This window comes from Syzygium oleosum, unplaced genomic scaffold (assembly GCF_021117445.2).
Source record: "Syzygium oleosum isolate NSW1041296 unplaced genomic scaffold, Sole_v2.1 Sole_v2.15, whole genome shotgun sequence".
Lineage (NCBI taxonomy): Eukaryota > Viridiplantae > Streptophyta > Magnoliopsida > Myrtales > Myrtaceae > Syzygium > Syzygium oleosum.
The window spans coordinates 5,816,154-5,839,606 of record NW_026607499.1 but is presented as its reverse complement, the minus strand read 5'-3'; the positions used below and the strand labels follow the sequence as shown (position 1 = coordinate 5,839,606).

At 41.9% G+C, this 23,453-nt stretch overlaps 4 protein-coding genes across 4 annotated transcripts; 3 read left to right on the top strand and 1 right to left on the bottom strand.

Moving 5' to 3' along the window:
- Positions 1-385: 385 nt before the first annotated feature.
- Positions 386-5,147, bottom strand: LOC115692503 (E3 ubiquitin-protein ligase At1g12760-like). The gene is made up of 5 exons (XM_030619372.2): positions 4,327-5,147; positions 3,596-3,718; positions 3,375-3,507; positions 1,305-1,472; positions 386-1,046 (listed from the first exon to the last, which is right to left on the bottom strand). The coding sequence occupies exons 1-5, from the start codon at positions 4,902-4,904 to the stop codon at positions 873-875; spliced, it is 1,176 nt and encodes a 391-aa protein (XP_030475232.2). The 5' UTR covers positions 4,905-5,147; the 3' UTR covers positions 386-872.
- Positions 5,148-7,769: 2,622 nt separating this feature from the next.
- LOC115692502 (replication factor C subunit 2) lies at positions 7,770-13,237 on the top strand. The gene is made up of 7 exons (XM_030619368.2): positions 7,770-8,036; positions 8,621-8,727; positions 8,810-8,911; positions 9,152-9,347; positions 12,209-12,337; positions 12,426-12,620; positions 12,698-13,237. The coding sequence occupies exons 1-7, from the start codon at positions 7,869-7,871 to the stop codon at positions 12,806-12,808; spliced, it is 1,008 nt and encodes a 335-aa protein (XP_030475228.1). The 5' UTR covers positions 7,770-7,868; the 3' UTR covers positions 12,809-13,237.
- A 1,400-nt stretch (positions 13,238-14,637) lies between these two features.
- Positions 14,638-16,412, top strand: LOC115692508 (60S ribosomal protein L24-like). Its single transcript, XM_030619377.2, has 5 exons — positions 14,638-14,762; positions 15,470-15,545; positions 15,629-15,730; positions 15,849-15,997; positions 16,092-16,412. Exons 1-5 carry the CDS (start codon positions 14,752-14,754, stop codon positions 16,246-16,248), a joined length of 495 nt encoding a protein of 164 aa, XP_030475237.1. The 5' UTR covers positions 14,638-14,751; the 3' UTR covers positions 16,249-16,412.
- Positions 16,413-18,421: 2,009 nt separating this feature from the next.
- LOC115692504 (RHOMBOID-like protein 2) lies at positions 18,422-20,920 on the top strand. The gene is made up of 5 exons (XM_030619373.2): positions 18,422-18,862; positions 19,690-19,853; positions 20,001-20,164; positions 20,250-20,479; positions 20,608-20,920. The coding sequence occupies exons 1-5, from the start codon at positions 18,564-18,566 to the stop codon at positions 20,717-20,719; spliced, it is 969 nt and encodes a 322-aa protein (XP_030475233.2). The 5' UTR covers positions 18,422-18,563; the 3' UTR covers positions 20,720-20,920.
- Positions 20,921-23,453: the final 2,533 nt, after the last annotated feature.

Sequence of the window (23,453 nt, the reverse complement as noted above, 5' to 3'; positions counted from 1 at the left end):
TCTGCCTTTTTTGTGACTTCAAACAAATTTCAAGTGATATAATTATTCCATACGAAAAAATGAGTGAATGCGTGAGCAAATATGGTTAGCCCGGCGGTGCATTTAGCTCATTCCATTTGCCGAGTTCTAACACCCAAAATAAGGCTCGAGCTCGCTAAGTAATCCTGAGATGTTGACCTGCAACCCGACATCTCTCATGCTTCATCGCAAATTGGCCAACATGTCCTGATCTTCTCCGGGCTGTTTCAGGCATATTCTCGTGCCTGAAAACAGCCGTAAAACACCAACTAAAAATCAAATGAAATCGATAAAAGAGACCGTTTTTCCTCGAGAGTTGCAATTTCTCGGAGTAGGCACTTGAAAAATCTGTATGCACACCCATAGCTAGATGAAAATCAATCTATTGAATGCATCAAGCAGATGTTGTCACTGTCATAACATGTTAAATCAACACATCACGTGTTGTTGGCCCGACAAAGAAAAGGTAATATTGACGCCTTACTTCTCACGTTTCAAGTGGTCTCGTGACTTTTACGCTTGAATTCGGAAACTCGTCCAACTGAAAGTACACATCCTCCCGAAAGGATTTATAACAAGCATCTGATATTTAACCGCGCCATCGTCAACAATGGCGAAAGCCGATGGCTTCTTGAATCATCAGACTCGGTAAAAATCCAGACATGAACATGTACAAAGAAGGAGAGGTTGGAAACGTACATACTAGGACAGACAGACAGGCAGTTGCTAGTACAACTACCACGGCGATAGGAAAGGACAGCCCACAACTTGTCCTTCAACATGCTCTGAAAGTCGAATTCTCTTGAACTATAAAAGTTCAGGAATATGTAGTTTGTGCCAGGCACTCAGGCCTTCTACACTTCCTCCGATCCATTGCCGGTACTCTTCAAGATGTTATACTTGCAGAGTGGGCAGGTAGCATTTATGTATAGCCATTTATCTACACAGGTACAATGAAAATGATGACGGCACGGAAGTTCCCTCAGATCGACCCCGTCCTCATATCCCGAAAGGCAAATGCAACATTCCTACAGTAAGCACAGATACCAAATTCAAACATGCAGGAACACGGTGGTGTTTCAGCAGGCTTTATATCGACAGAGGGATGGTAAAATGTCATGGAAGGAACAATTTCTATTTTCACCAATTATCAGGTAAAAAGTTGCTAACATTTAATCTCTCATACTTCTATACGAATACTAACAGAAATTGCATTGGTTAGTTTTGATCAAATAAAAGGGAAAAAAGAGATCCGATGGAACTCAGGAGAAAATTGGACTACGTACTGCATCATCTTGCGATAGGTAATGTTCAATGGGCGAGTCTTTGGTGCCATATTCGGTCATTACGCCTCCAAGAGGTCCCTCTACATCAGAGATATGTTTCTCGCCGTCACCAATTTTCCGGAATTTGAACTTGGGCAGTTGCTCAATATCTTCTTTAGATGCTCCTTCCTGTATTGACGTAAAGTGGTAATATCAGTGAAAACATAGTCCAAACTGCCTGCCAAAACCAAAACCAAAACCCAAAAGATCTCTGAAGTACTAAAACATAAACATGAAATCATAGACACAGTTCCTCATATGCATGGTTGCAGCATCATGAATTGCATTCATCAATTAATAGAACACATAGTAAGAATACAAGCAAAGATTCAATGCCACTCATCACACTTAGCTAGACAAAGAAAGTCAAATAACTAATTAACTTAGCCAGAATGGAGGATAGTAACATGAGGATACTGGTTTGTCCAAGTTTATTCCAGTATATATGATGTAAGATCCTGCTTCTCTAAACTGATCTCTCTGCGCTTCTACCTGATTATGCTACTGAACAAATTATCTATTTTGTTAGCAAATAATAGCGCTTTTATATCAGCTTGTACAGAGTTCCTGATAGCTCTCATACGGAGTAAGCTTTTTCTCTATTACAATTTATTAACAAGCAACAAAGGGAACTGTAGAACTCATCCAAGAAAAGAGTACGTTTCAAGGTTTGAATAATAAATAACCACCAAAGAAGTCCAAGCCTCGGAAAAATGTTAGGTAAAAGTACGGTTTTATATCACCAAAATGACTCGACCACAACATGAACCAGTGACATAGTACCGTGATTTCATCAGACAGTGTATAAGGAATCATAATCAAAACAGGGAACATCGTGTTAAAGGGACATATTTTTTGACATAATCCAAATGCGATGATAATCATAATCAAAACAGGGAACATCGTGTTAAATGGGTATATTTTTTGACATAATCCAAATGCGATGATAAGTCTGTAACATGATCCACACAAATACCTCGTGTCTCCTCATTCACCACTCCTCAACAACAACCTACCTTAAGTTTTTTCAGGAATTAATAAAACATATTGACGTCATCCTAAACATGCACGACATATAAGGTATTGCAACTAACTACAGAATGATTATCCCCACCTAAATCCACAGAACTGAAAATTCAAATAAGGAAACAAATTTTTCCCTTCTAAAGACCACAATAGTCCACTACTGGTGTATTAAGAATTATAGCTTGAGCGCACATGTTTAAGTTCAGCCTGAATATGCAAATAAAAAGTAGGAAAGCAAATAATATCTGCTCAACTAGCTCAACATTGAAAATATCCTCAACTAGCTTATCATGGAATATCTCACCGACTAGCTCAGCATTGATTCTTTAGGGGAAAAAGCATCAATTATTTCCTGTAAACTATCCGCTCATTATCAGCATCTAACTTACGTTGTTTGTCAAAGTTTTTCCATGAATTTATTAATTATCATTGCACCTTCCATGACATGGTTGCATCTAAATCGACACCATTAAATGACAAGAACAATTTCCAATCCTTGTAAAGAGACATTTACCACGTCACTGATTATCACATCCTAAAATTAACATTGCACTCTTCAATTACAACCCAACAGAAAAGAATATTTAGTGAAGGCAAGCCAAACTCTTTGCAACACAAGGTGTACAGACAGAAGACACTCTGTAGGGCCTCTGCACCTCCAAAATCTAGTTTCAGGTAGACAACATTTGGCTACACACCTCGCAGCAGATTTTCAAAAGAGGATAGAAACAACTGGGAAAGTAAGCTATATATGCCAACCAACCAATTCAGCAATCAGTTCCTTTTTTCCTTTTGGCCTTTAAAAAGAAGGTCGATTATCACAGCATCACAAACTTTAATTGCTCGCAAGTGGCAAATAATACTAGTTCCTGTTAAGGTTCCAGTGTTATTGCCAATACAAAATGCCCAGCATGGTTGGGCACATAAACTAGCAAGACAAGACATAGTGAAAAATCAAACGGTCAAGAAATGAAATTCTTATCCCCAGCGAGAATCGAGACGTACCTGGTCTGTTACAGCATAAAGAAGTGCAATAATACAAGGGAGGCAGCAACACACAGCTATGCCAATGACACATGCCAGGGCAACACAGAAGACTACAAAGAACACGTCGAACCCTAAAAAGATGATGCAAAGCCTTCATGCATAACAAGGTAGAAGAAAGTTAGATTTTCTCATTAGAGCTGTAGTTTGAATCAAAAAGCAACAAAAGAGTCAAGACGAACCAATATAGCTGAGGAGCATCATGTGCTAAAGTTTGGCCACCAGCTGAAACCCAGTAGAAACCAATGATCCACCAAATGAAGGAAAACATAGTGTTTGCTGACTCCAGATGCTTCGCTACACTACTGAAATTACATGAAAGGATAACAAGTGTCAACAGAGCCCTGCAATATCACACTAGAATAAAATGTTGATCACTTAGTCAACCAAGGGCACTTAGCAAGCAGCACATCTTGCACTATCTCCCTGAAAGCAACCAACTATGATCCACATTCACCGATACATTCAGACTTTCTCCATAAGAGAGTAAATCAACCGCTGGTCAGTATATCATTGCACAGCAATGCAGTCCCATAATCGGAGCTAGAAGATAGCAGCATGATCCGCATAAGAAAACTATGTTTCAGTAGCAAAGACATGATTTTTGCCTATAGTTCAACTTCAATTTTTCTTTGCTGTGCTAATAATGCAGATATGAAGTTTTGCTAACGACCCGCTAAAATTTTGATGATAGTCCAACTTCAAAATATCCAAGAAGGAAATCTATCTCCTTACTGCTCTACACCGCCCATCATTCGCTTCATTTCACGTACGCTCTTTCCGCGAATAAATTGACATTAAACTAACGGGCTAGTAATGAACAAACCAGCAACGATTCTCAAAATGAAAATCAAAACACATAAATCAAGCTCAAAAACCCAATTGAACATTGACAAAAAACCCCACAAACTACCTTCTTCCCTCCTCGCTAAACTGAGCCAAAGACACATACTCCCTCGGCGATTCCCCTCGAGATCCCCCCGAATTCTCCTCCTCGAGGGAGCTATCGGATCGCGGCGACGGCTGGCGCAACCGCCACCGCCGCTGCCTCCTCCTGTACTCATCCACCACGCAAACCACGTGCAAAATACACTGCAACCCGTACCCCACGATCCACACCCTCAGCGGCATCGTGGGGCTCTCGCCCCGGCTCACGACCATGACCCCCACGGCGGCGGCGACGAAGGCGAAGTTCCAGAGCACGTCGAGCACCACCACGGGCTTCGAGTAGGCCCAGTCGCTCTGCCGCTCCTCGAGCTGCTCCGCCGCGGACTCCCTGACCATCATCGACGGCTCCCGCATCATCCGCCGGCTGCTGGCGCGGCGCAGGAACCGCGCCGCCTCGCGCAGGCCCTGGCCTCCGTTCGAGGGGTCGTCGCGGGAGCTGCTGGAGCGGGACAGGAGCGGGGTGAGGTCGACGGTGACGTCGTCGGAGGATCGGATCGGGGATTGGGCCGTGGCGGCGTTGGTGGTTCCGGCGGTCGATGCCATTTTCTTGTTCTCGCGCGTCGCGGGTTGCCTCGGCGAGCTATCGAATTGGGGTCTCTCTTGGTCCGGTGGGCACGCACTAAGCCATGGGAGGGAAGCAGAGAGGAGCGGATTTGGGGGGCGAGAACTCGCGGTGAATCTTTCGAGGGGATGAAGACAACGAAGACGAAGAAGAAGCAGGAGGAGAGAGAGATCGGATCAAGAAACGGCGATTGTTGTCCGGGTCGTTTCTCTCTCTGTCTGTGTGCGGGTGGGGGTTGGGTGTGTGTCGTGTACGATGATGGAAGGGACAGCGTGGAGGTTAAGCATGGACTGTCATGAACGCGCGGTGGCCCGAGAATAACCACCGCTTTCTATGTGTCGCGCTCGTTCCCTTTCCTTTTCTTTCTTTCTGGGGTCTTCTTTGTTCGTGGTTATCAAAAATAATTTCGGTAAGCCTAGCCAAAATAATTTGGATTAATACCGTGGAAAATCCTAAATTAATATATTTATAATAAATTTATTTTAAATTAATTTTTTATTATAAAAAAATTCTAAACCGATACACCTGTGATATCTTTATTCTCAGTTGGTTTTCATTAAATTTTACCGTCAATTTACCGAGTTGGGTGACACTTGACAGTTAATGGGCGTACCAGTTTGGGTAGGTATACCGGTTTGCGATTTTTTATGGTATTAATCCAATTTAACGGAGAGTAAATTTATCATAAGTGTATCAGTTTATGGTTTTTTTGGATCAAAAATTTAGTTTTGATAATCGAAAAATTAATTTTGGGTAAATTTTTTACATATGTATCATTTTGAAGTTTTTGTGGTAAATAAGACATCACGCGGTCCTTGGTACCGTTTTTTCCTCCACGTTGTCCCAATTCGCACGGGTGGGAACAAATTCAAATCCTTGAATAAAGTTACATGTGAATCGTGTGAATTCTTTTAAAAAGGCCCTGCTTCTTGATGTGTCACGATAATGATTAATTTAATGCAATAATCTGCTCAAAAGAAAAAATTAAAATTCTCATTAATTAAAAATCACGGTATCCGAAAATCTTATGATCATTTTTGTTTTATGGGATGATGACACAAACAGTCCCCCAACTTTTGCTTAATGTGCAATTTGATCTCTGAACTTTAGCCTAATATTTAATGTGATCCCTAAGCTTCTAATTTGTTCAATGTGGTTCTTGGACTTTTGGTGCATGTTCAATTTAGTCCTAGGACTACATTGAACATTTTTATATAGTTCACGGACTAAATTGAACATGCACCAGAAGTTCAGATATGACATTGAACAAATTAGAAGTTCATGGACCGCATTCCATATTGGGTTACAGTTCATGGGCTATATTGAACAAATTAAAAGTTCAAAGACCACATTGCATATTTGGTTAAAGTTCAGGAATTGATTGTGTCATTTTCCCTTGTTTTATCAAATTTGGTAAAGAAATTCCACTTATTAATCTTTAGTGAAATACTCTAAGTCCAAATTGAATTTTGAGTTGACTCGGATTCGGAACAAAGTAATTTGGTTGGTTCGGTTTGGTTTGAGCCAAGGGTCATCAGTTTCAAGATGGAACCGTCCACCCTAAATGAGTAATGTTCGAAACAAAACCGCCCATTAAGGCTGTGCATGGCAACTTGCCAAATAGTGTTTGATTCTGTTCTTTTGTTCCCAGAATCAGTTTGGGAATAAAAATCCGTTTGTTTAATTTTTTGATTAAGGCACAAATTCTTGCAAATTTGTGCCCAGGAATCGATTTAGACGAGAATCAAGAATAAAAAAAAGTAACTTCTTGATTAAGGGAACAAAAATGAGAATCGGTTTTTTTTTCTTCTTCTTTTTCTTGGTTTTTAATATAGCTTCTAATGTCCGGCGCGAGGGCCACCCTCGCCGTATCCGGCGAGATTAAAATATTTTAATAAAAAAATATTATTAATAAAAAAATTTTACCGACCATGGCCAGCGACCAGGCCATGGCGAAAAAAATAAAAAAAATATTATTAATAAAAAAAAATTTACCGGCCATGGCCAACGACTAGGCCATGGCGAAAAAAATAAAAAAAATTTATAAAAAAAATTTAATGAAAATATTTTTTATTAATAATATATTAATAAAAAAATATTTATAAAAAAAATATTTTACCGGTCATGGCCAGCGATCAGGCCATGACAAAAAAAAATAAAAAAAATATTTTCAATAAATTTTTTTTATTAAATTTTTTTTATATAAATTTTTTTTATTAATAATATATTAATAAAAAAATATTTATAAAAAAATATTTTACCGGCCATGGCCAGCGACCAGGCCATGGCAAAAAAAAAAAGAAAAAAATATTTTAGTAAAATATTTTTTTAAAAAATTATTAATAAAAAAATTATTTATAAGAAAATTTTTTACCAGTCATGCCAAAAAAAAAATTATTTTTAATAAAAGTATTATTAATTAAAAAAATTTTACCGGCCATGACCAAGAAGGAGGAGAAGAAAAAAAGAAAAGAAAAAAATATTAAAATATTTAAAATGTTATTAAAATATTATTAATAAAAAGAAATTTTATGCCGTTACCAAACGCATTTATGTTCTTTTACTATTTCAGGAATAAAAATTTTGGGCCGTTACCAAACGCCTTCAAATGCTCAGAATCAGTTCCCGGGTACAGAATAAAAAAGAATCATTTCTTACCAGAATCTGTTTCCCGGTACAGAATGGTTGCCATGCGCAGCCTAAAAGCCGGTTTTAGGCGATTTCCGATTTTTTTTATTTGCACACCCTGGTTTAAGCTTAACCCGTGTTGGGGTTTAAACGTAATTTAACGGAAGTAAGAGGGGGCAACAGCAAATAAATACAAAGAGAAGGAGGTCCTTCCGGTCTTCTACGACTCTACCGCGTCGGGTGGACCATTTTCCCTCCAAATCTCAAGAGAAAGGAAGGGTTCAGGGGAGTTTCGTGCGCGGTGAACGACGGCGGAAATGGCTTCGTCCTCCTCTTCGTCCGGCGCCGGAGCGAGCCACTTTGACATGCCGTGGGTGGAGAAGTACCGGCCGAACAAGGTCGCGGACATTGTCGGCAACGAGGACGCCGTCTCCAGGCTGCAGGTCATCGCTCGCGACGGCAACATGCCCAATCTCATCTTGTCCGTACGTCCTCTTCGCTTGTCCTCTGTTTCTAGCTCGAGCTTGCATTTGTTGTTTTTGCTCGGATTGTTTCTGCTATGTGCTTGGCCCTAATTTCTCCGAGAATATGGTGCCAAGAGTGAGATGGGTAGATGCAGTGTCGCCAGGTGCTTGTGAAAATTCCCGATGTAATCTGCCTTCTTGCTTTGGCCTCCTCCAAATCTTCTTCGCACATTGTAGAATCGCCTTTCCTGACTTATAGTCTTGGGTCTGGTATTTGGCAATTGCGCCTAGCAATTGGCTGTAGGTTTTTTGTTAATAAAGTCCTTCTTTCAGACAGGTGCTTTCTCCATGCCCGCTTCGGTTAGACAACAGTTGTGTGTCAATTTTCTGGGGGAAGCTTTCCGATGTGATTGGAATTGTTGGTTCGCAGAAGCTGGATTTTTCTCTTCTTTTTTTTTTTTTCCTGCAATACTCTTGTGAAACAAAATGGAAAGCCACGCATTCTTTAGTTGTGAAGTCGTTGTGGGTCGATGTGGGTAACGCTTTTCTTGCTCGTGTTGAAGAATGCTCGTGATAATTCTGACTACATCTCTATGTACTTTCAGGGTCCTCCTGGAACTGGTAAAACTACGAGTATACTGGCCCTCGCGCATGAACTTCTGGGACCAAACTATAAGGAGGCGGTGTTGGAGCTGAATGCATCTGATGATAGGCAAGGATTTGTACTTTTAAGTCTTTAACATTCGATCTGCTGTTTCTTCCTAGAGTAATCTTCTTATCACTTGCCTATTCAGGGGAATAGACGTTGTAAGGAACAAAATCAAGATGTTTTCCCAAAAGAAAGTAACTCTTCCTCTTGGGAGGCATAAAATGGTGATATTGGATGAAGCTGACAGGTATGACGTCCTACTTGATTAATGGCCAGACCTTATTCAGCTGAATTTTAGACTGATTATTCGATGGCCATAGAAGTTTTTCTGTTATTCCATTTTTACAATCTTTTTCTTTTGTCCTATCATACTTGTTGGTTCTTCGTCTTGTTGCACTTATTGAAGTACAATTCTTATACATTTTTCTTTATCGGGTTGGTTATTGGGGGCACTTTCGCTTCCTTGCCAATTTTTTCTCAAAATCAGCATGACTTCTGGAGCACAACAGGCTTTGAGGCGGACAATGGAAATATATTCAAACACCACTCGCTTTGCTCTTGCATGCAATATATCTTCGAAGATCATTGAGCCTATTCAGAGTAGATGTGCTCTTGTTCGCTTTTCACGATTATCTGACCAAGAAATACTTGTGCGTCTCATGGTGGTGATTGAAGCAGAAAAGGTACATGTATATGTTATGGATACTTGTCTCAATCTTGCATCTATTGATAAGTTAAACTGATCATTGTAGTGGAAGTTCAATATTATTGGCTTAGTTCTTGCGATGGCGCTACTTTGTTGGACTTGCCATAGTTTAGCCAAAGTAGTTCTTCTGTTTGATTACAGAATTGAAACCATCAAATGCTTTTTTTAAACTTAAGGTTAAGTCTGAAAATCTACTTTCCAAGCCAGGTAAACTAATATATCTTTGTTTCGACCAAAAAAAAAACTAATATGTCTTTGTGGTTGGACTTTCCAAACTCTACTGAGGTTTACTAGCTTGAATGCACCCTTTTAAGATGTTATCCTTTTAAGCTGGTCACAGTGTTGAAGTGTAGGCTTCCTATGGCTTAATTTGAACATTGAGATACTTATTGCATGTAGTCTAATATCTTTGAGAGCTGCTTCTATTTCGAATTAAAGGTGAATTCTCCCTACTTCAGGTTTAGAAGTGACACCGTGATCACAGGTTGCTTGAAGTCTCTTTGAGAAAAGTCAACTACACTTACTTTGTGATTAGAAGCATGTGGACTGAGAATAATTGGAAACATATTGTCCTTGAACAGCTTCCTTCTAAGCTTTTATTAGGGATAGATGCATCAGAAGTTCTAAAACTTATTGTGAAAGTGCAATCAAGTCGTAAAACTTTCAAATAATATAATCAAGTCCTAAAATTTGCTAGAAAGTGCAATCGGGTATTTCGTTAGCTCTATGTAATTTAAGTGATGGAAAATGCTGACTTTGCAGTTTTAAATATTTTCAACGACGCGTGATGCTAATATGGTGTCAAATAGGTGCCACATCAGTAAAAAATGGTAAACAGAAAAAAAGAGCAAAAATAAAAAGAGCCCAAAACTAGAAAACAAAGAAAAATAGAACTTGAAGAGAGAGATGTGTGCGGCGGTGGGCTGTTTAAAGGGCGGTCACCTCCGCCAGCGAGGGCCGTCGGCCCATTGACCCTCACGTCATGCAAGGGTGACGTGTGTTGGTGGAGTGACTACTTGCCACCACCAAGTGAGGATTATCTTTCACAAGTACAAGTACAACAGTGAGAACTACTACGACATCAAGAAGCTCGAGCACAAGATAGTGCCTCTCAGTGAAGACATTTACTGCACAAGAGTAGTGGCACCATCCTTGACGAGGAGCATAAGCCACCATGCGAATCCTCACCCACCACCGTGCTGGGACTTCTAGTGCTCACCTAGATTTGGGCAGGGGCAAGCAGGCGTGGCGAGGACCAGCGACCCTCACCCTCGCCCTCGCCAATAGGGGTGAGCACGGGTCCAGGGTAGAACCGGGAACCGGACCGATGGGTCTGGTTTGATTCTCGGTTCTAGGGAGGGAGGTTCCGATTCCCAGTTCCATTTTTTTAGGAACCGCCGGTTCCGGTTTGGTTCCTGGTTCCTATAGGAACCGGAACCGGAACCGAGAACCGGGAACCCTAAATCTAAAATCCCTAATTTTCTTACTACTCCTCACTTCTCATTTCTTGGATCTCAAATTCTTATCTCCATCCACATGCTCATTACTTTGCTTAACTTGTCATGTAGAACATTTCCTAAGGTTTATTTAGACCTTTGATATATTGTGGTTTTGGAGTACCCACCATTCGCATGCTCATTGCTTTGCTTAACTTGTTCTGTTTGGGTATTCATTGTCATATATCTATGCCAAGTTTTTGTTCTTTAGTGAGGTCGATTGTTTTCGTCATTCACTCTTTCAAGAAATATCTTAAGCTTGATGATAGTTAGAACCGTGCCGATAATGGATGAAAAGAAAAAGTTGTAGCTGCAGTTACAAATAATCGATGCGTGATACTTCAATTTTAAATTTAAAACTATTATTAAGTTATCAACTATGATTGTTGTTTCTTTTGATTTTAGGTGGTTAGAATTTAAAACAAATTTTCATGGATGTTTGAGGACCAAAAGTTCATCTTTCTTTCTTTTTTCCCGCTTCCCGTTTCGTTTGTGGTCCTGGATATGGATATTGTCTTGATTGACATGCTAATCGCTTGTGAATTCTGTTGCGTGTCAATTCACGCAATGACTCCTCATTTTAATTGTATTTAGTTGAACTGTAATGCTGGAGAAACTAGTCTTTTGTATTCTCTTTGGTGAATAATAAGCTTATTTGGTTTTGTTACGTTCATCTTCGTTATTTTTAACTAAGAATGAAACCAAAAAAAAAAAAAGAATCTGTTGGGCCCTGAAATCGACCCTGGAACCTGTGACATGGTAGGTTCTAGGTTCTAGGTTCTGACGGGTAGGTTCTAGGTTCCAAAAAATGAGGAACTTGTACTTGAGGGTAGGTTCTAGGTGGAACCTGTAAGGAACCTGGAACCGCTCACCCCTACTCGCCAGTGGTTGGGCAAGGGTTCCCTGTGCTTGTCGAGTCCTGTTGAGAGTAGATGGCCCTCGTTGGCATAGGCGAAGCGGGGGTGCCGCCCTTCACACCCCTCCACCCTAATGTGCCACCCCCATTGAAGACCCCCTCTCTTGAAGAACCCAGCAGTCGGTCTTTAGTTTTTTTTTTTTGTATTTTAGTGTTTTTTCTATTCTTGATTTTTTGGGTTTTTTTCAGATGCGGCGGCCAAGTCGGTGTCACTTAGTCTGAAAAATATCTAAGAAAGTCACGGCAACATTTTTTGTCTGTCAAATGGACGGACCTGACTGATTGCATGAATGGTTAAGTTGGTCCTGTCGTGATTCTACTTGCATAACGGCGGTTTCTTTGTTGTGGTTATAATTCCATCATCTTTTATATTTTAGCTGCTATTTTGGTGGATATATAATTTAACTGCAATGGTACTAAATGAAGGTACCCTATATCCCCGAAGGCCTTGAGGCTATCATTTTCACTGCCGATGGTGACATGAGGCAGGCGCTTAACAACGTGCAAGCAACATACAGTGGGTTCCGGTTTGTCAATCAGGAAAATGTTTTCAAGGTTATAATACAACTCAAGAATTATCACATTTGTGACACCAGCCCCCATTAAGAATTCATAAATAATTCATCATCCACTTGTTCTTCAGGTTTGTGATCAGCCACACCCATTGCATGTCAAGAATATGGTTCGCAATGTCCTAGAGGGGAAGTTTGATGATGCTTGTGCTGGTCTGAAGCAACTTTATGATCTGGGCTATTCCCCTACGGACATAATTACTACGCTTTTTCGTATCATAAAGAATTATGACATGGCCGAGTATCTGAAGTTGGAGTTCATGAAGGTCTCTCTTGTGCAGTTAAGTGTTCCAGCTATATATGAAGATTCTTGATCTCTTATACTATGCACTGTCGGATGCAGGAAACTGGCTTTGCGCATATGAGAATCTGTGATGGTGTTGGCTCATATCTTCAGTTATGCGGTCTCTTGGCTAAGCTAGCTGTGGTCCGTGAGACCGCTAAAGCAGCTTGAGGATCTCTGTAGCGGGGCTCGTCTTTCGCGACTTTTGTGAATGTAAGGAGGCGTATGATTTCATTATTAGGTGCATGCAAATGAGGAGTTGAAAGAGTGGTGTTAATTTACCTCCCCGACTTAATGAGTTTTGAAACCCGGTGCATCTCTTGGTGATGCATAAGGTTTCCGCTTAGTTGAAAGCATGGAGTAGGGTTTTCTTTCGGAGACTCGTGCAATGGTTCTTGTACAAATGGTGTCATCTCTTTGTTTTTCCCCAATTTGAATTTTCTTGCAATTAGGGTTTCGATTCCGTAGCTGAATTTTCTTGTAAGGAGACTGAATTCATTGTCCGCACCTTGCACCATTTTGTCCCGGTCGAATCACGGGATGGTGTCTCTATTGACTGAGTAGTACTTGACTTGTAGCTACAAGGATTTTCTTCCTAAATTGCAGAATCAGTACTGAAGTTGAAGCACCAAATATGTGCAAAGGGAATACATGAGCAACCTCTAATACAGTAGAATGAACTCAATTGCGGACTGGACTTGATTTGCAGTCCTTCGAACGGACGGAGTACTGAAATTTTCTCTCAGCTATCTTCTATGGAAAGGTTCTGATTGATGTCATTGTTCAGTGTTCAGGGCATGAATAACCGATACCGCATCCATTTCTATCAAGACGCATTGTCAATGGCTAATTGAATTCAGTCTCTTAAAGCTCATATTTCGGTCGCGAAAGCATTGGTAGTTCCGATAATTCGAGCAGAGCATGCAATCCAGTTTCCATCACGGTAGGGGCAGTCCATCCTGTGGCTTTGCTCGAGCGCTCTCAATAAATGGTATGCGCTGTTTTGGCAACTGGCTCATCACATGCCACAGACAAGAGTGATTAGAAGGGAGAAGAAATGAAAAGAATGCATAATGGCATAAATAACATTTCATGTACATATAAATAGATGCAACAAAAAAAGGGCCTAAGTGAGGAAGGAGAATGCATTTGCTTATTTATACACAAACTCCTCCGAATCCTTCCATACCTTGGATTGATTCGGAGAGATTTGGAACATAAACGAAATAGATCGGACTAATCCCCCTCCTGATCTCTCCTAATCCCTCAAAACTTTTTCGTCGTCTCTTTCTTTCCATCTAAACACAAATATCTCTGTACAACCCCTTCTTCCCTCCCTCCTAACAAACATAGTGTAAATTGCTATTTTTTAATACCAAATGGATAGTCTAATTGGTGAATGATTTATAACCTATATGATTAACTTTGATATTATGGTTATCGAATTAATTTGCCAAAGTACAGTGAAATTGAATCTATGACCCGGTAAAAGATTAACTCGAATCGAACCTATAAGTGATTGGTATAAATTGCAATTTCTTTGTTAATTTCCAGTTTCTTTTCCACACTACATTACCTATAAGTGATTTATAGGTATATAGTGTAGTGGCACATCCTATAAAGTTTGTCGGAAAATTTACGTTTCCCTACCTCGCTCACGAAGCATATCAAATCTCCACCACTCCCACCTAGAGCAAAATCGACACTTTCGACTAATTTCAAAAGACGATATCACATATATTGAACTTAAATTCACCTTAATTTTTTTTATTATCGGAAATTTCACCTACACTTAAAATCTTAAAAATGGGAGTAACTGAATTTATCTAATTAATCGACCCAAAAAAAGAAGAATATGTCTAATTCAAGTTGGGACTGAAAATCGCGAGTCTTCAATTCAAGACAAGAGTGGGCCGAACGACATCTCTGGGACGGTGCCCTACGGGCCCAATTCGCAAGGCCATGAGGCGACGGCGCCGTTTCAGCTGAACGAAGCCTCGAGTCCCCTGCTTCGGGATGCATTTAAGCAGGCGCAATGGTAATTAGGGTTTCCTCCATCATCAGCAGACGCGCCGAGACCCCAAGCAGCTCCAGCGACCCTCCTTCGCCTCACCATGGTCCTCAAGTACGCCCCCCCCCCCTCTTTCTCTCTCGATGATGCAATGCGTATCATGTTGTGATTTGTTCGTCGGCGTTGTTGCCTTGATGTCGGAGCGTGTCTCGTTTCGGTTCGAGGTTGTGCCCAGATTGTAAAGCTCGCGTCTTTAGCGTGGCAAGTTTTCTTGTTCTTTTGTTTTGGATTTGTGGTGTCTTGTTCGTGGGAGTTTGGAAAGGTCTCTGAGTTGCGGAATCTGCGAAAGGTTTGAACTCTCAAGGCTTAAAAGTTTGCGGGCTGTTTTGCTATTGCAAATGAAAGTAAGAACGCGGTGGGGTTAAGGAGAATTTGCTGAAGTAAAGATGTAATCGAAATGCCGAGTGGCAGAGCTGGAACAAATTTTTGGGCCTGATTGATTTTGGACCTTCATCTACAAATGTGGACAATGTTGACAGTTCAATGCTTGTGTGGCTTCATTACATGGATGGATATTGCATTCCTTGCTGTTATCACTCTCTATGAGCTGTGACTTTGGCAGTAATGGTGTTAGTCTTGTGTGATGATTCTTGAGTGTTTGATCTGTGGTTTATTGACCCCTAGTATGTGTAATCGGAAGTATGTGTTCTGTCTCTTGATATCTGCTGCTACATGTTGATAGCATATTACTGCATTTGCTTGCGATTGCGAGATTCGTCGTTCTTAATACAGTTTCTTTCCCCCTAATTTTGATATTTTAGGACTGAACTCTGCCGCTTTAGCGGTGCCAAGATTTACCCCGGCAAGGGAATCAGGTTCATTCGCTCGGATTCCCAGGTGAGGTTTTGAATGGTTCTCTGTGATGGCCTTGTGGGTCGTCGTATCTTACGTGAATTGTCTCCTCGGCTTTGCATGTGTAGGTTTTCCTGTTTGCCAATTCTAAATGCAAGAGGTACTTCCACAACCGTCTGAAGCCTTCGAAGCTTACATGGACAGCCATGTACAGGAAGCAACACAAGAAGGTGAAGAATCGGCCAGAAGGCTTTTTAGCATAGCTGTTTTGCTTAACCTGGATGTGTGTGCTGTATATGGTTCTCGGGGTTGTCACAATTTGACTCTTTCTATTAATCATGTTTGCAGGATATCGCCGCTGAGGCTGTGAAGAAGAAGCGCCGTGCCACTAAGAAGCCTTACTCGAGGTCTATTGTTGGTGCTACCTTGGAAGTCATTCAGAAGAAAAGGACTGAGAAGCCAGAAGTCCGTGATGCTGCACGTGAGGCTGCTCTCAGGTATAAGCTCTTGTCCTGTCACAGTCACTGTTGAGGTTTTCGCTGTCCCTGCTCGTTCTCACCGTGCTTTGCATGACCATTTCTTGGTTTGCAGGGAAATCAAGGAAAGAATCAAGAAGACAAAGGATGAGAAGAAGGCAAAGAAAGCTGAGACGGTGGCCAAGTCGCAAAAGACCCAATCCAAGGGGAACATGCCTAAGGGTGCTGTGCCAAAGGGCCCCAAGCTCGGAGGTGGCGGTGGAAAACGATAAATTCGTTTGCCCTGCTTTCTTGTAATCCGGTACCATCCGGCATCTACAGTTTAGATAATTTGTTTCAATTTCTGTTTGGACCAACTCACATATTTTACCAAGGATCTTTTGTCAGATTCAGTTTGATTTTGTTTAATGCATATCAGTTCGGAGTTTGTTGATCACATTGTGCTTTTACTATTCCACATACCCTATAAGCAGTAGGCAGTTTGGTTCCAGTTCTGATGGTTACATGGAATCTTTTGCATAAGTTTTTCCTCGACTTCCTTTAGGAACTAGAGCTGTCTTTGTGCAGAAAATTGCTTTTGCCTGTTTTATGTGAATCGGGTTTTTTTTCGTGATGATGAATGAGCGGTGTCATCACTTTGCTAATCGGTGTCACAAGTGAATAGTATACCTTTCTCAAATTTTATAGGAGTTTCTCCAAAGAAGTATTTGTTGGAAAAGGCCTAGCTGTTTTTTTATTGGAAGAGATGATTATCTACCCTTATTTCTTGTCCCTTTTCCCTCTTCAAATATGGTCTGTGAATTTATCATCTCGTCAAAAGATTAAGGCCACTATCGAAGTTTGGAGTTCTTAAGGAATGTTGTTTGTTCCTGGATATGGTTCGGCAACTCTACTAGAACTTCATTTGCGCTTTAGAAATGCCTGAGTCAGGCTCGGGGTGAAGGTTACGTGGCTGGACGATTTTCTTGAATCGCGCGCAAGCCTTCGGCATTTTTGAACGATCGAAGGCGGAGCAACTTGTTTAGCTCCTAATTTCGTGCTATCCTGAGAGTCATCGGCGCGACCATCCATGCCAACAAAGTCGACAAACCTGATATCACCTTCTGCTAAATTTCTGTTCTTGTGCTAACACGAGACTCTGACTTGCTTTTATGTTTTGAGTTTGTACTGCGTAATTTAATGTTGAAGTGCTTGGTCTTCTGTATTATTTATTGTTTTTCAGGGTTCTTGTGTTTTTATACTGTTCGGCTTGCCGGCACTTAGTTTAGGACTCGAAGTATTCTTTTCACACGTAGATAATTTGAACAAGAATGGGTTGCACTTTGGTGTCGATGTTGTAATTACTAATTTGATTTTTTGTTCTTTTTCGCGTTTTCGGGGAATTTTGTTTCAGATTCATAGTTGGCTTGGTAATGCTGTATAAAAGAGAGTCCGCGTGCGATTACTGCGGTTGGTGCCATTATCGGACCTGTGTGCCTACTAAAAAAACACCACCGTGATTACCGAGCAAGATGAAATTTTGCCGAGGATCACATTCACTTTATCCTCTCGCCTGTTTCGAAAGTAGAATAAGTCGAGCTAGTTACAAAGAGTATGCGGAGCAACACGTGAAGTCGAGAACCCATATATTAATGCGTTGGCATGTATGTACTGAGGAAAATTTCGCTTGGGTGATGCCACCAACTCTCTCGTTTATAAACAAATAAATTGGATGTGGACTCTTTATTCTCTATCTGTTAGAAAAATTCATGCAGGAAGGAGTCGTTCCTCCATCTCCCACTTCAGCTAGCAAAAGCATAAAAAATTGCAAGAAGCAAGCTTGGTGGCAGAAGCTTTCTTCATGACGATGGTCATTAGATCATTTCAAACTATTAATACATCAGGCCAGTAGAAACAGTCCTACCCACCCGCCATACCTTTGGATGGTTTCAAAGTCTGTGATGAATACTTTGATATACTATTTCTTTCTTTTTTTCCGGGATAAAATGTAATACCAACGAGAGCAGGATTGGGGTCCTCTGCATTTAGTTTTATCTGTAGACGGATATTGTATATGCAGTGTCTCGAGGGTCGGATTCGGATTTCCCAGACGGAGGACGGTATGGTAAGGTCGTAGTTATATGCGTCGGATACCGTATCTCCACGAGTTGGAGCTATCCAATAATTTTTTCTTTGATTTATTCGTGATACATCCCGATCGCTTGTATACACATTTTAAGTTTAGTATGTCATGTATCCGGCGGTGTAAATTAAGCCATCTGCACGGCATCCATATTTCAAAATATTAAAAATAATCAACCGGCGAATCATATTAAAACAGCGAAGAAGGGGCGAGATTTCCAAGTAATTTCCAATGTCTTAAGCTCGTGCACTTTGCTTAAACACCGCGTAACACAGTCAAACTCTAAAGCTTATCCAACTATTATATATAACACGATGACCCGCCTTTGGCTCATACTCGTTCCAAATTCTCTCTCTCCCTCTGCTACAGTTGAATCTGCCAGCAATTTCACAAGAAATCTTCTCCCTCTGTACCCAAGCGTTTCTCCAAGCATTCCTCGAGAGAGAGAAACGAAAGAGAGCGGCGATGTCGAACTCGAGGCGAGATATCGAGCGAGGAACCGAAAAGAAGGGACCCCAGGAAGCCGACGTCCATTACTATGCCGCGGCAACAACGGCGTACGTGGAAGAGGATGGCGAGTGGACCTCGTGGTTGATCCCCGCGTTCATCTTCGCCAACGTCGTGGTCTTCGTCGCCGTCATGTACGTCAACGACTGCCCCGAGAAGAACTCGCGCGTCTACGGCAGCTGCGTCGCCCAGTTCCTCGGCAGCATGTCGTTCCAGCCTCTCAGGGAGAATCCTCTCTTCGGTCCCTCTTCTTCTACGTAAGCACCCAAGTTATTTCTATATTTGAGTTTCTTCTTTCTTTTTACTGTTCCGACTTTCTCTTAGACAATGTTAGGACCAAGAGGTTTAATGTTGATTGGAGCTGGTCTCTTGGCATTTCTGAAACTTCCATGGCGGTTTCTACGTGCGTGTAATGAAGACGTTTGGTGATGTTCTAGGAAGTGAAATGGTCGTATAACTCAAAACCGTTGACCTCTTCGTATTAAATAGAAATTTTTTGAGTTTCGTACCAAACAGAACATCACTCCCCCGGCTTGCAATAGTAAACATCAATGTCAAATTTTGATGAAATACACGTCTAATGTATTGTACCTAATTAGGTTTGTTCAATTATGAGAGTAACTATCTGTTCCAAAACTTACAATTTAGAGAATGGATCAGATTATGTATTAATCATCTCAGCGTTTTTCCGGCGGAAGAACTTTTGTAATTATACCTGCAAAAGAATATGATGAACGCTGCAAACCGTGAATGAGTAGTTGTTTACTTTTCTCAACGAGCATTAGGTAATTCAAGGGAAGCTATTGTGTAGGCCTAGTCGACAGAAGAACTTGCTTCGAATCTCTCTATATCACTCAAAAGCGCAAGTTTTCACTATAATCTCTGCAACTTGATTGGCTCTATTCATAACGTAGTCCATCATTGACTAAATTGATCCAGTTTCTTTTCTTGATTCAAGAATTTGCCATGGCAGAAGATATGGTTCGTTTTATGAATAAGTAGCTGCTCATTATCTGTGATACAAGTGTGAATTTCTTAGGTGAATTTGAATTCTGAAGCAACCTTTGTTGCTGTTTGTGTGCAGATTGGACCAGATGGGGGCTCTGGACTGGAACAAGATAGTGCACCAAAAACAAGGTTGGAGACTAATCACTTGTATGTGGTTGCACGCCGGTGTCGTTCATCTGCTCGCCAACATGTTGTCCTTGGCATTCATCGGCATCCGCCTTGAGCAGCAATTCGGCTTTGGTAAGATCAAAGGAAATTTACATTTCTCGACTTGCACGGGCTTTTTAGTCTTGTATTAGGAATTGAAAAATGATGATACATCTTCATTTTCTCATGCCGAATTTTTGACTAACATTATTTTGGGCCATGCCATGATGATTTGGGCAGTGCGAGTGGCAACCATCTACCTATTGGCCGGATTCGGCGGAAGCATTCTCTCTTCGCTTTTCATCCAGAACCAAATATCGGTCGGCGCTTCCGGTGCTCTCTTCGGCCTTGTAGGAGCGATGGTTTCCGAGCTCATCACTAATTGGACCATCTACACCAACAAGGTCGATAAACTCGCCAATCTTTTTATTCGGAAATTGATCATTGAACAGCATAATAATAGCGCTCCTCCGTGTTCAATTTTTGCAGGCTGCAGCTCTTTTCATGCTGATCATCATAATAGCGCTCAATTTAGGACTCGGACTCCTTCCACACGTAGACAACTTTGCCCACATCGGTGGGCTATTGACGGGCTTCCTTCTCGGCTTCATCCTCCTCGTTCGTCCCCAGTTCGGGTGGGAGGCTCACGCCAAGAAGTCGAAGCACAAGCCTTACCAATACTTGCTGTGGCTTCTTGCCCTTGTTCTATTGATCATCGGGTAAGTCGACACTAATATTAAAAGTGTGGTGTTTTATCAAACTTTGGACAAGAATGCCTTGTGTTACATTCGACCTCGGAAACGAAAATTACTTACTTCTTTTTCGGGTTTTGGCAATTTCGTTGCAGATTCATAGTCGGGCTGGTGATGCTGTTTAAAGGAGAGTCCGCGAATGATCATTGCAGTTGGTGCCATTACCTGAGCTGCCTGCCAACGTCAAGATGGCACTGCGGGAACTGATGAAATCTGCAGATGAAACTCCCAATCCTCGTCATCGATCTCACGTGTTTTTTTATCTTCTTTTTCTTCTTCCCATGGATACTCATGATTCGATTCGATTAGGATACAAAACTTGTCATGTAAATGCTCAGATACAGAACTTGCGTACACAATAAGGTTTCTCGGAAAACTAGGAAATATATACCATCGGTTTGATGTTAACCTCTCCTTTCTCTGTCCCTCTCGGGCTTGCTCTTTGCCGTGGAAATAGCTATATCACTGTGTTCAAATCATTGCAACATATATACGAGCCAGCAAAGATATCTTGCAGGCATTGGGAAGAGAGAGAGAGAGAGAGAGAGAGAGAGAGAGAGAATTGTCCAAGGTTCATCCACAAACATCAACAGATGACATAGTCCTATTTTCACATTAATCAATCTTGTCATAATCGCAAAAGCGCCTTAATCTAACGTCAGAAACAATTCATGAGGATTTGACAGGGCTTAGCTTCCAATGGAGGAATTTTTTTTTTTTGAGAACTCGATTGTTCCATGAATCTACAGTGGCATTTGACCACTCTCCAATGACATTAAGGGTGCGCATGACAATGTTTCTATGCCGGAGAACTATTTCTACTCGAAATGGTTCTTTTTTATTCTGTGCCCGGAAATAATTTCTAAGCATTTGAAGGCGTTTGGTAATCATCCAAAATTTCTATTCCTGGAATAGAAAACAACGAAATGCGTTTGGTAACTACACAAATTTTTTTGTTATTAATAATATTTTAATAATATTTTGAATTGTTTATTTTTTTTTCTTTCTACCCAGGCCATGGCCTCCGCAAACGACCGGCCACATGCCCCCGAGGCCGCGAGGGCGTAACGGCCCTTGTCGGCGGAGGCGAGGGTCCCCCTTGCCGGCGAGGCGAGGAGGCTCGCCGTCGGTCATGGCGAGGTCGGCCTCGTCCGACGGGCGAGGCCGAGCCTCGCCGTGGGTCGCAACGGCGAGGCTCAACCTCGCCGGATGCGGGCGAGGCCGACCTCGCCGTGGGTCGACGGCAGGCGAGGCTCGGCCTCGCAATATCCGGGCGAGGCCGAGCCTCGCCGTCGCGACCCACCGCCAGCGAGGTCGGCCTCGCCCGGATCCGGTGGCGAGGGCGACCCACGGCGAGGTCGGCTTCGCCGTGGGCCGCGACGGCGAGGCTCGGCCTCGCCGAGATCTAGGCGAGGCCGACCTCGCCATGACCGACGACGAGCCGCCTCGCCCGGGCGGCGAGGGTCCGCCTCTTCGCCCTCGCCGGCGGGGGACCCTCGCCTCCGCCGTGCGGCGGCGAGGGCCGTGACGCCCTCGCCGGCCTGGGCTGCTGGCCGGTCGCCGGCGACCGGCCACAACCCAAGAAGAGCAACACAAAAAGAAGAAAAGAAAAAAAAAAAAAGAAGAAAAAAAACTGATTCTCAAAATTGTGCCGAGAAACAAGAAGCAACTTTTTTACTTCTTGTTTCTCTTCCAAAACCTGTTTCTCAAGCACAAATTTTTGCAAAAATGTGCCCGGAACAAAAAGTTTACCAAACGCATTTTGTTCCCAAACTATTTCTGGGAACAAAAGAACAGAAATTTTCTTGTTTGGCACGTTACCAAACGGGCCCTAAGACTATTTCGTGAAAAATAAATAATTTGAAATTTTTTTTTCCTAAAAATGATCACTTGCATTATTTACAAAAATAATGAACAAATAACGTATTCATCGTCCCCAAATATGTTTAGACATAAATTCCAATTTTTGTGGCACCAAGATGCTTTGCTCTAACTCAATGGAGCAAGACTTCTTTCCCACATAGTGGCAAGGAAGGGCTTGTTTGGTGACCGGCCAAACAGATTCTATTCTTTTGTTCTCGGGAACCAAAAAAGAACAGAAATCCATTTGGTAAATTTTTTATTTCCGGGCACAAATTTGTTTCCAGAATCAGTTTTGGAATAGAATCAAGAATAAAAAAGAAGTTGATTCTTGATTCTGAGAACAAGAATCAGAAATGGAAAAGAAATTTTTTTTTATCTTCTTCTTCTTTTTTCCTGGCATGTGGTCGACCACCGGCCACAGGCCAGGGCCGCGAGGGTTGGACCCTCGTGGCCTGGGCGAGGGTTGCCCTTGCCGGACCCTTGCTAGATCCGTCGAGGGCAGCTCGTGGCCTGGATGAGGGCTGCCCTCGCCGGATCTAGCAAGGGTGACCCTTGCCCAGGCCATGAAGGTGGCGGCGAGGGTCCAGGCCGCGAGGGTTCAGCCTTCGCTTGTGGCCTGCAAGGGCCGCGATGCCCTCGTCGGCCTTAGCCTGTGGCTAGTCACTGGCGCCGGCGACCTGGCCATGGGCCAAGGAAGAAGAAGAAAAAAAGAAAAGAAAAAAAAAGAAAAAAAGAAAGAAATATTTAAAATATTAAAATATTATTAATAAAAAAAAATTTGTGCAATTACCAAATGCATTTCTGTTCTTTTTCTGTTCCAGGAATAAAAATTTTGGGCAGTTATCAAATATTTTCAAATGTTTAGAAATTGTTTCCAAAAATGGAATAAAAAAAATCATTTCTGAACATAAATTGTTTTCAGGAACAGAATGGTTACCAAACGCACCGAAGTGGAGACTCTCAAGGTGGAGACTCTCAAGGTATAACTTGACCTGGCCCAGTTGCAAGAAGACCATAAAGGTGATTTGGATAGGGAGCTTGAACTAAAATTTAAACAGCAGATTTGCTTTAGTTGGAG

Coding starts and splice junctions, on each gene's coding strand:
- LOC115692503 (XM_030619372.2), bottom strand. CDS start 4,904: ATGGCATCGACCGCCGGAACCACCAACGCCGCCACGGCCCAATCCCCG. Junction 1,473..3,374: donor TTTATGCTGTAACAGACCAG/GTACGTCTCGAT, acceptor ACGTCAATACAG/GAAGGAGCATCTAAAGAAGA. Junction 1,047..1,304: donor ACCTATCGCAAGATGATGCA/GTACGTAGTCCA, acceptor TGCTTACTGTAG/GAATGTTGCATTTGCCTTTC.
- LOC115692502 (XM_030619368.2), top strand. CDS start 7,869: ATGGCTTCGTCCTCCTCTTCGTCCGGCGCCGGAGCGAGCCACTTTGAC. Junction 8,912..9,151: donor ATATTGGATGAAGCTGACAG/GTATGACGTCCT, acceptor TCTCAAAATCAG/CATGACTTCTGGAGCACAAC. Junction 9,348..12,208: donor TGGTGATTGAAGCAGAAAAG/GTACATGTATAT, acceptor TACTAAATGAAG/GTACCCTATATCCCCGAAGG.
- LOC115692508 (XM_030619377.2), top strand. Junction 15,546..15,628: donor TCATTCGCTCGGATTCCCAG/GTGAGGTTTTGA, acceptor TTGCATGTGTAG/GTTTTCCTGTTTGCCAATTC. Junction 15,731..15,848: donor ACAGGAAGCAACACAAGAAG/GTGAAGAATCGG, acceptor TCATGTTTGCAG/GATATCGCCGCTGAGGCTGT.
- LOC115692504 (XM_030619373.2), top strand. CDS start 18,564: ATGTCGAACTCGAGGCGAGATATCGAGCGAGGAACCGAAAAGAAGGGA. Junction 18,863..19,689: donor TTCGGTCCCTCTTCTTCTAC/GTAAGCACCCAA, acceptor GTTTGTGTGCAG/ATTGGACCAGATGGGGGCTC. Junction 19,854..20,000: donor TGAGCAGCAATTCGGCTTTG/GTAAGATCAAAG, acceptor TGATTTGGGCAG/TGCGAGTGGCAACCATCTAC.